Source organism: Cryptotermes secundus, unplaced genomic scaffold (genome assembly GCF_002891405.2).
Source record: "Cryptotermes secundus unplaced genomic scaffold, Csec_1.0 scaffold15, whole genome shotgun sequence".
Taxonomy (NCBI): domain Eukaryota; kingdom Metazoa; phylum Arthropoda; class Insecta; order Blattodea; family Kalotermitidae; genus Cryptotermes; species Cryptotermes secundus.
Genome location: NW_019721514.1, coordinates 698,852 through 710,819, shown reverse-complemented (window position 1 = coordinate 710,819; position 11,968 = coordinate 698,852). Strand labels below are relative to the sequence as shown.

At 37.7% G+C, this 11,968-nt stretch overlaps 1 protein-coding gene across 1 annotated transcript in view; it reads right to left on the bottom strand.

Moving 5' to 3' along the window:
* LOC111875416 (dynein assembly factor 5, axonemal) overlaps positions 1-11,750 on the bottom strand; it is a 22,036-nt gene extending 10,286 nt beyond the window's left edge. Inside the window, exons 1-6 of the mRNA XM_023871656.2 lie at positions 10,985-11,750; positions 10,619-10,802; positions 8,042-8,187; positions 7,193-7,425; positions 4,933-5,142; positions 313-463 (exon numbers count right to left, since the gene is read on the bottom strand). Coding sequence (XP_023727424.1) covers positions 313-463; positions 4,933-5,142; positions 7,193-7,425; positions 8,042-8,187; positions 10,619-10,802; positions 10,985-11,579 — 1,519 coding nt within the window. The 5' untranslated portion in view covers positions 11,580-11,750. The remainder of the gene's footprint in view (positions 1-312; positions 464-4,932; positions 5,143-7,192; positions 7,426-8,041; positions 8,188-10,618; positions 10,803-10,984) is intronic.
* Positions 11,751-11,968: the final 218 nt, after the last annotated feature.

Sequence of the window (11,968 nt, the reverse complement as noted above, 5' to 3'; positions counted from 1 at the left end):
GTATTTTTCTTATTTCCACTCTATTCTTAAGTATGGAATAATTTTGGGGGGCAACTCAACGAATAATGTTAGAGTTTTTAAATTACAAAAAAAAAGTCATAAGGATTATATCTGGAGTGGGACCTAGAGACTCTTGTAGGGATCTTTTTAGGAAATTGAATATACTGCCATTGTCATGTGAATACATTCTCTCGTTGATGATGTTTGTGATTGATAACCAAACTAAATTTTGTTCAGGTTTAGATGTTCATGGTTTGAATACAAGACATCGAAAGCAATTATATTTGCCAAACGGATGCTAATCAGAAATACCTAGTGCTTTGTTACTGACAAACTCCTGAGTAGACAGTCCCAGTACTGAGACCATAATCACAAACAGCTGGTAACCGATCACTACACAGTCATCTTCACAGACCAGCATCAGATTACAGCAACAGTTGAGCAGGTTTATCTGGTACACTGCCTGGAAAATACATTAAACAGTGAGAAAACATAACCTCAAAGAAACACAGCTGTTTATCTAAAACTCTTCACTGGAAGAAGTCTCATTTACATTACTCTATCAAAGAAAGAAGATTATGAATTGCAGAGTATGTTAGTAGGAGGAATGTAAAGGGATGTGACTACTTAGGAGAGCCAGTACATATGTGAGAACAATCATATGTATAAAAGAGGAGACAATCTGTGTGTTCGTGTTATGTACTCACAGAGAACACAGCTAATCGCAATGCCTGAATTGAATTGAATTTATTTACATTCTATAAATCCTAAGCAGGTTAGTACCTTTGGATACAGAACAAGTCAAAAGGTTACATACATAAGTACAGGCAATTTTAGCTTAAAAATTAATATAACTTAATTTTACATCATTCTCTATTTACATTGAAGTATTCATCTAAAGAGTAGAAGGAATGAGCATGTAGATAATTCTTTAACTCTGATTTAAACTTTTTAGTATCATTGCCCAAGTTTTTAATACTTTGTGGCAGATTGTTGAACACTTTTATGCCAGTAAAGTAGACTCCTTTTTGATATACTGATAAAGTTGATGAGGGCAGGTGGAAGTTGTATTTTTGTCTAGTATTCATGTTATAGACATCAGAATTTAATTTGAATTTATCTTTGTTGTAAACAACAAATAGGAGAAGCGATAATATGTATTGCGATTGAAGCGGTAGAATTTTTAATTTCTTAAATAATTCTCTACATGAATCTCTACTTCTACATCCTGTAATGATTCTAATTATATTCTTTTGTATTTTAAAAATTATTACACTATGTGAAGAGTTCCCCCAAAATATTAATCCATAGTTCATAATAGAATGAAAGTAGGCATGGTAAACCATCTTCAATGTTTCCTGTGACATAAAAGGCTTAATTGATCTCATCGCATAGCAAGCTGCATTTAATTTAGGTATAATTTGTTCAATATGTATTTTCCAAGACAGTGTACTGTCTACATGTATTCCAAGGAATTTTGTATCAATTACTTTACAGATTACTGACAAATGACATTAGTTTAAGATGGCCTGGCACCAGATAAGTTGGGCTCTCTCTCAGGGGGACTAGCTGCTACGATTCTGTACACATGCCCTGCTCTACTGCCCACAACAGGAACATACAGTAGCTGCAGCAATTCATGTAACAATACCAAGCAACGGAGGTCAGAATGAGTGTCTCTGTTAGGTAGATACTTGCCACACTGTACCAAGATGCTTGCGAAGCAAGAGACAGAGAACACAGGGCTCAACAAAACTGATGCAGAGTGTAATTTCACATTTTGATCAAACAAAAGGTAAGGGATTGAAATAAAGAAGGAAGGAAGGACGTAATGAAAGTATGTAAAAGTCTTTCCAACGAATTTCTAATGAATCACTTCCACTAATAATATTAAAATGAATCTACAAAAAGGGTATGAAGGTTTTGACTGGATTCAACTGGCTCAGGATAGGGTCCAATGGCATATTTTTGTTAACCATGGTGATGAACCTTTAAGATTTGTAAAAGTGCAGAATTTTTTGACCAGCTGAGAAACTACCAAGCTTCAAGGAAGATCATGTATGAAGATACCAGAATATGGCAATACTTGATTTTTCCACTATTAATAAAAACAAGCCCATTATATTTGTAAAGAATGTCTGTAATTTTGTCCTGAATTCTGCCAAATCAGCATAAAAAGGAAACTTGACTTGTAAGCTAGGAGCACCAATAAGGCATGTTCAGTTTACTCCACGTTAAGGAGATGGTCAGCATCACTGATATACATAACAAATGTTGACAGCCCTTGTATATTCCAGTCACAAGATCTAAAACTAAACAGCCTTTGGTATGTCCATTCAATTATGGACTGAATGAGAGATCACCATTTGATCACCAAGCTCACCATGCACACCCCCCCCCATATCAGTTTTATTCAGAACTGAAAACATTTTTTAATTCTAATAATTTTCCTCGGGAGTAAAGCCTGGCCGGCGCGTAAGGCTGACAACCTTACTGCCATCTTTGAGCCGATTGTCTAGATAATGTGGGACCCTCAACGTCTCACAACCCTATGGGCCTTCATGGCCTGGTACAGAGATAGCTTTACTGTTTTACTTACCTAACCATTATGTTATGAATAGGTACACAGGACATGGGGGTAAGCCTCTAAATAATTATGGCCATTCTGAACTTTAGGGAGAAGAGAAAACTCTCCTGCCCTTGACAGGAATTGAATGCCAACTCTAGTTCCTACACTGACTGAGCTATCCCAGCTCCCTATATTCCATGTGTAAGTGCTAATTTTGACTGATTGTAGATCGGAGCTAAATAGTATAGCCCAAGATAAATATCACAGACAAAAAATGATTCATGTGTTCCTGACAAAAATGGGATTCTAACTTGTATTTGGAATGTGGCTGGGGTGAATCTTGTCCAGGACACAAGCTGTCTTGACTGCCATCTTCCACTGTCTCCCTCAATCCCTCCAGGAAAATGCTGGGCTTGTAGATCAAATGGGCCACATCTGCTTCTTTCTACATTCTTTCCAATTCAGCACTGGTTAACCAGTACAGAGTATGGGACACTGAGAATGCTGTTAATTACACAACAAACAGATTCATGTACACATATACTGTGTGTGTGTGTGTGTGTGTATGCATGCACACACAAACGTGTGTGTGCATGTATGTATGTATGTTTCTGTGAGAGTGAATTTATAGGCATGTCAGCTTCGGTTATTTGCCCCCATATAAAATTCAAGTTAAAATATTCATAAAGAGAAATAGGTAAAATATTACCATAAAATTACACACTTGTTAGGCTGCAGAGGTATAACTAACTGTACATAAAATTCAAGAATATGACAAGAGATGTTGGGTTAAAAACAAACAATAAGATAGACCATAAATGGGCCATTGTGTTCTAAAAATAACAGTACAGATAAAATAACGTGAGCACAAGTATAAGACTGAGTTGGTCAAATGCACAAGTCTGACCTTGTACCATGATGGAAAGCCACAACATTAGACACATCAATGTGATCACCTATTTGCATCTGCAAAAGGCATGAAGGTACTTAAAGTACAGCATTTATTGCCATAATGTGGCAGTCCTTCACAGCACATCTACAGTGCTAAACAGTGGAGACACAACATATGAAGGAGAGTCAGTAAACAGGTCAAAAATGGAAGTAAAACAGCTGTAATTGTTGTAATAGGTTTCCTATGTGCATCACTAGGTAGCAGCACAGCCCAATTTCAGGTTCTAGTGGAATGTTTCCAGACCAGGAAAAAAAAAATGCTGGCTTAACTTACTCAATTTTGGCTGTCATCACCTTTAAAATAGTCTCCTTGGGAGTGTATACAGCGATTGCATCATTTCTTCCACACTTCAAAAGCACTGTGGAAGTCATTTTTCTAAATGCTGTCAAGCATCACTTGCGATTCCCTTGGATGTTAGACACTGTTTCAAAACATTGACCTTTCAGTTTCATTTTCAATTTCGGAAACAAAGTGAAATCATATGGGGCTAAGTCTGGCAAGTAGGGAGGATGGGGAATGATAGCCATGTTGTTGTTAGTCACAAACATTGTGATTTTCAGACATGTGTGGGTGGGCGCATTGTCATGATGAAGGAGCCACTTGTGTTTGGGCCAGAGTTCTGGTCTTTTTTGTCACAAATTTTCTCTCACAGTAAAAGCCAGAGTTGATTATAGTGCTAGGGGGAACAAATTCACAGTGAACAACCCCCCCCACACACACACACACACACACACACTAATAAACACAATAAGGATGCCCTTTGTTGAACACTGGACCTGTCATGCATTTTTTGCCCTTGGTGTCTGTGGGCTCTTCCACTGAGATGATTGTTGATTTGTTTCTGGATCATAACTGTAAATCCAACTTTTGTCACAAATTATGATCCTACAGGTAAAAGTTGGGTCCTCATTAGCCTTCTCTCGTAACTCAAGACATACATTTACATGCTTCTGATCATCTGTCAAGGGTCAGGGAAAAAATTTCACAGCAATGCGGTGCATGTTCAAATTTCCGTTAAGATCTCCAGGCGTTCATAACTGATCTCAACAGTGTCTGCGAGCTCATGGATTGTTCGGTGACAGTCTTCATGGATGAGTTCTCAAATTTTTCAACATTTTCTGTCATTTTGCTGTTTGGCATGTAAAGCGGTTCATAACTGGGTGCCAAATGTTTCACTGATGAAGAGGTTGAAATAAAGGTTTGGAAGTGGCTGAGACAACAGTGATAGGACTTCTATGCTGCAGGTTTCAACATACTGGTAAAGGTATTGGCTGGTGGAGGATATGTTCAGAAATAAATGTTTTCTTCCAGGTTCATGTGTCTTACATTTTATACACATCTGTGACCTATTTACTGACTCTCCCTCATACATCACATTGTTCCATTGCCCCTATACCATGACAGGTTGTACCTCTTTGCTCCAGCAGATCTCAGCACGTTTCAGGAAGTTGCCTATATCTATCAACTTCTCCTTCAATGTGGCCCTGTCACTTCCTTTCAGAATGGCTGCAAACACATGGAGCTGTCTTGCATTAGCAGAGTCCTCCATTGTAGGCAACACAAGCTTGCAGTATGTGTCAGCAGGAACAAAATACCCAATCAACTCTGCAGCATTCTCAACCTAGAAATATGTATACTGAGTAGTAAAAAGTAAGCTGAGTGATGAAAATATATATATATATATATATATACACACACACACACACACACACACACACACATACTCACATAAAGGTTGGGTCTAACTGCTGGCCCTTGCACTGTGAACTTCAATGATCTATTGTGCATTATCCTCTATTTTAACCCTTTAACAATCCTACACTTAAAATGAACTGCAGGATTCTGTTTACAGGGCAGAACGGTTGTCAGCCCTATGTGCCGGCTACCCTTTACTCCCAAGAATATTCCAAGAATATTCCTGGTACTCATTTCTGTTAGAGGCTGAGTTGAACCCAGGGCCATAGCGTGGCTGGAAGGATTAGTTTATTGAAAAAATCCAATGACCTCATCGGGACTTGAACCCACGACATTCTGGCTTGTAGCACAGTGCCTCAACCAACTATGCTACTGTGTGTCCCCTTAAATAATATAAATAAATAACAACAAAAACAACAACAACAACAACAACAATAATAATAATAATAATAAGAAGAATATGTGAAGGGTGTTTCAGAGTAGTTCAAACGGCACGATCTCCAACAGGGTCTGTTAGAAAAATCAAAATTAGCCCAACATGTCCATGAAGAGGGTCATAAAGTAGGCTCGGAAATTGAAAGTAACAGCAGGGACAGAAAATATAAGGAGTTGGACAATATGGCATGCTTAACCAATCCAACCAGCCAACCCAGTTCAGATATTTCTCCTATCTGGATTCCCCTCATCAGCAATGAAGTTTGTAACTGACAGAGAAGATCTGTATGATGTGACAGATTCTTCATGGCCTTCCATATGGTTTCAGTCTCGAGTGTTCAGGTTTTTACTCCACAGATGGCACTAGTGGTAGATACTACATGTCTTCACATTCCCCCCCCCCACACACTCTTTTATTTGGATTGGTGGTCATGTACTTGGTTTTGTTGGTCATGTTTGTAGCAGAAATTTCTACCCCCTTTCTATTCCAGTTCCATGAATGCATGTGCTTTATCACAGTTTTTATTGTATATTTTCTTGTTATCTCCAGCTGAATTAGCTTGGTCTCATGTGATTAAATAGCTGTGTAAATCTGGTAGGGGTTGTTCAGTGATTGAGGTTAGCTTTTGCTAAGGGGCCCAAGTGTGTAGGTGTCTTCAACCCCTCATCTGAGAATGGAAACAGATCCAGTTTCTGAAACATCATGTTTTCTATTTTCTAGAATACCAGATGATGGACAAAGTCCAAAAACCAAGTAATTCTGCATGTTATACAATATCGTCAGGACTCTTTAGAATCTACTTGTACAACTGGTATGGACACAGGAGAATCTACCTGATTAAAATTTGTTTGAGACATTTTCTGACTTGGCCAATATTTGAGAAAATCTAATGAAAAAATAAGCTGAATCCATATAATTTGATGCCTTAATGTGATCACCTTTGTAACAGATTTGCATTTACAATAAATGAACAATGATTACAAAACTGGATAACACACAGGTAACTTATATTTGTTTCTTAAGTGATAGTCAAAGGATTAGAGCTTACTCAACCAAAAGAGAGACTGTTAATAACATAAACTAACTTCCTCACTCTGCAGCCAGCTCAGAGACAAAGCCCCCAACTTACAGACTGAGAATGTCACAATGTGCTCCCTGCTCAGGGCCATCACACACACACACACACACAAAAGGGGTGGTGACAGATGATTAAGGAGCAATGGTGGAATGGTGATGAGAAGGGGGAAATTGGGAGACTCTGAGAAGCCCCTACTCTGTTGTCACTTCATCCATCACAAATCTCACAACACGTTATGCGTGAATGAACCTGTAATTCCATGGGAGAAGCCAGAGCCTGCTAACATGTCATATACTACTATGGAGGAAGCATTAAGTTGCTGAATACATTTCAGTCACTACCTGAACAACATGACAATAACAACTCTGACCAACCACTATTCTGACAACAATGCTTACCAACTCCACACTACTTTGAATCTTCTAGAGATATGGAAGTATGAAGGTTGCAATGAAAACTCACATTAATAACAACTCTCTTATCTTCATCGCCGCTTGCTCGATACATTCCATCCAGAATCTTCTCCAGATGATGAGTTATGTGAGTTTCAGCATTCAGAACCAATGAGTACAACAACTGTGAGGCTTTAAGTCGAATGTCTACAAGCCAGTCCTCTAGCTCACGGACCAAGGCTGGCACAATCTTGCACAAATGTCGACTCACCAATGTACGGCAACCAAGATTTTGTCTTGTTTCTAAAATTTCAACACATACATTTAGAATAATTCTATAGGATAAATGCACAATCAATTTAAACTGATGGAAATTACAATGATGTGTTAAATATTCTCATTAAACCTTCCATCTGGGCCATGTCAACATTTTCAGCACTGTTATGTGATATCTTTTACTGTGCTAAAATGACCTGTTTGAAAACTTTGGAACTGTAATAAATTAGAATAGTAAATACATATATTATAATTTAACATCCTGTTGTGCTGGTTAATGATTTAATAATCAGGGGCAGTCTTGAAGGTTCAACTTCTTGTCATGCTCACAGACTGTTGGTGTGCTACACTGTCACTTATAAATGATATTTCTATGACATATATCGACTAATTAAGGTCATCATCAAGTAGATACTTTTCATATAATAGCTGCATTGTATGGCTTTTTCTAGTTCACTGTTCTAAAACGTGGTTCAAATACGCTAATACTTTAAAGTCCTACAGGTAAATTAAAACCAAATACTCTCCACTGTTATGCATAATTCATTTAATTATTTCACCCTAGACATGTTCAAAATATAACTATCTCACTAAAAAAATGTTTTTGTAGCAATGGGTCCAGATACTAATGTGGAAGATATACCATGAGGAGGGTAATGAACTGGTTCATCCGTCAGGAAATCCATCTCATCTTTCAAGTCATGTTCATTCTCCTGCATATACAGTTTCCCTGCTTCCTCCCAAAGCATTACAGCTTCTGTCCGCACCTCTGGAACTTCATCAGTCAAACTGAAATAGTCACAGATATTTAAAAGAAGAAACTTATTTCACATATCTGTGTGTATGTATGTACTTTGACAGAACTCACAGTATTTATATTCAATTCTTTTCCCCTTCATAGGAACCAATAACATCAATTCTGTGGGATTTGTAATGGTACTTACATAATAATGGGTGACCAAAGTAACTTTAAAACTTTACTGCCATACATACATACATACATCAGCATTTCAGAGTATTCATAAGTGTGCAACTGGCACTGAATATAAAACTTGTCAAACAACACTCCCAAGACAATCACAGATAAAATAGCAGAGACATCAATTTGATGTTGGGCCATGTTGCCCACCATATCAGCACTTCCAACTATAGAAGTTTATTTGTAAAAAGAAAAGAAAAACAGACCTATTATAGTTTTCAGATAACTGTTTTTTATCAAAAAACCTAACCTTCTTAAAAATGGAACCAAATAAACCAAAACCAAAAGCTAAACTCTGTGAAGCTGGAAGCAAATTCTAAGGTTAACTGCTATTTACATGACAAACTACACAATATATTTGAACCTGAATATGACTACATAGCAGATGAAACATACTGTTCTAAGAAATAACGATTATGTTGGGTGACCAGCACAACAGTAATACATTGTAATCAATAAAAATTACCACAAATCAATAAATAAATGTCCGAGGTGTTTCACTACAAGTAACTAAGAGGTACTTTCCATACATATCCACCAAACTACATGGCATCATGGTTCAGTGGTTATTATTTCTGCTTCATATTTAGGAGATCCTGAGTTCTAACCTTGGCCTGAGGACCTGCTTTCCTGACCAAGGTTCTTTCATAGTTTTCTTCAGTCCCTCCAAGCAAATGCTGGGATACATACCATAACTGCTTCCTTCCAAATTCTATCCAATTCATTAACCATTAATTAACCAATTAACTGATGTTATATTATCTAAGATACTGAAAGCAACATTAAATAAACAAATCATAAACAAGAACACATACCAGAAGAGAGTAGTATTCATTCACATACAAGTCAGTAAGACCTCAAACTTTCCTTTGTAGAAAAGTAAAGTTGTCCCTGTGCCTAATTAATTGAGCACTATGCCACGAACACATATGGGGGAGTGGATGTATAGCTCCACCATTCTTCATTAGTTTAAAGAAAACGTTGTGTAAAATAATAAGTATGAACATATACACAACAAAACAATCACTATTAATTAAAATTTGCATCCATTTATTGAATACTTCCAATTTACATTCATGGTGTTGAATCTGAACAAAGTTTAAAATGCATGGCCTATTGAAATTTAATTTCAATCTCTGGTCAGAAATAATAGAGAAAGAATAATGCAGACCTTTAATTTTACTCCTCTACATCTTTACACCTAAGAGAGAAGAAATCATAGCATTTTTTAAGAAAACTACAAAATGGGGAGCTTCATAATTTGTACTTTTCACCAGATGTTACTTACTTACTTACTTACTTACTAATATAGCTGAGCCCTTCTTGAGGAGCTGACAATTCTGCAGCTACTCAAGAATTTCCCAGCATTTTATGGAACCCTAAGATTCATTACCATGTTTACAAGAGCCCTCCACTGATCCCTATCCTGAGCCAGATCAATCCAAGGTGGGTTCCTTGTCACCATGGCATGATGCGTCTTCAGGTTGTGGATGGAGGGAAGCTGTGAATATATTGAATAAGCAGTCACGGAGAGCCAGCAAGGGGGTGATCCTCCAGCTTAGGGGTTGGTGCGTGGGGCTAACAACTCCTCACCATAAAAAATAATTCAGTTATGAAAATGAACACAAAGCAAAGCACCATATGTTACTAGAGTGATAAAATCAGGGAGGATGAACTGCGTGGAAGACATAGCACACATGGAAGAGAGAAAATGAGTATACACAAGGTTCCGGTAAGAAAACCTGAGGGAAAGAGATGACTATCAAACTTAGGTATAGATAGTGGATGGGACAATGAGGGTTGAATTTATCTGGTTTATGGTAGGGACCACAGGGTAGGAGTGGGGTCTCCTGTGAACATTGTACTGATCAAAGAGTACTATCTTCTGGGATATAATGCCATGTAGTCCACTGAAAGTCAACCACCGTTTTGGAGGAACATATCAATTCCATCTTCAGTGTTGAAAAAGTTGAGTTAGAGACCAGCGTGAAAGCAGGTGCCAAGCAGTGAAGATGGAGGCACGTTCCTCTGAAACAACGGCTGACTTTCAACAGACTATATGGTGCTGTAAGGCAGAAAACACTGTGAGAACCTCAAATCCTACATAATAATGATCCTGTGGGTTATATAAATTGCTGTGAATTTCTTGAATAGCTGGGAAACTATTAGCTTCTCAAGAAGCACTTTGTTCCATGGAGTTAGTCAGTTAAATCTAGAGAAGTGCTGATTATTGCATCTCACCTTGTAAGAATCAAAGGCAGAAGTCTATGAAAGTAAGAATAGCGATCTGGCAACTCTGCCAGCCACATTCCAGTCACACGTACTACAGCCTGACGTACCATTGGGATTTGATCAAACAAACGCTCTGCAAGGTGCCCAATAACAGTATCCACAGACTTACTATTGCCATACTGAATAACCTTTCCTGTAACAAAATATTACATAACTTGTTATAGATTCTGAAAGCACAGAAATGTGTTATACTGAATACCCTACTACAGGCACCAGGTACTTCACGAAAGAATGCAGCCTCATAAAATGAAAGTATGTTCTTGAACTTTAAACACTAAGCAGTAGAAAATCCTTCCTTTATCATTGCCAACTTACCAATTGCAGTGATAGCAACAATCCTCACTTTGTAATGCTGGTGAGTGACACTCTGTAGCATAGGTAATATCAGTGACTGCGAATGAACATAGAAATGCTTTGGAACTGTCTCAGAAAGATGTGCTGCACATTCACAGCTCTCTGACTTAATTTTTGGATATGGATCCACTAACGTTCTTACTAATATCTGTATAATATCACTTAAGTAAGATGGCAGCAGTGTTGGGCGATATTTGTTAATTACACAGTGTAGCAAATAAACTTGTAACAAACGCACTTCTTCTGAAGGTTCAACTAGTTCTTGTCCGCCAAGCCGCTGTAACAGGGCTGGCATGAGATATGTGAAGTAATCATCCTCTTGTTCAAGTGAGGATATAATGCTGGTCAATTCCTTGACAGCTAACTCTCTACAAGCCTCAGCTTTATCATTAAAACAGCGCAAAATATTTTTATATATTTTAACCTTTTCAGTCACTTCAATCTCTGAATCGTGCTCATGTAGAAATTTAGACAATTCTTTAATAGCTTCCTTCTTCTTCTTCCTATCCTCACTTTGAAGCGCACTACAGTACTTTGTAACTATTATATCTGCCATTTTTCAAATTACAGGCTTCATTTAACTTTTACATAATACAAAACTAAGACATGGTATGTGTACATACTACTCTCTTCGTAAAGTGTTCAATACCACATGGTCCGCAAGTCTGCCATTTGTAAATAAATAAATAAACAATCGTGGTAACCAAGAGAAACAAGAGCACCGATAGGACCGATAGCAACCAATGACCGGGGGAGTGACAGCGGTGACAACAGTGACGAGAGTGACTGCCTTCTGATTCTGATCTAGGGGTCTATAATGAATAATCTTAAGCATTGTTCTACGCCGTTTATCACGATGCTGACAATGTTAGAACAGATTACTGTAGCTGGCTGTTTGTGCTTACAGTATGAAGTTAAAAAATTAATTTAAGAATAATGATATTT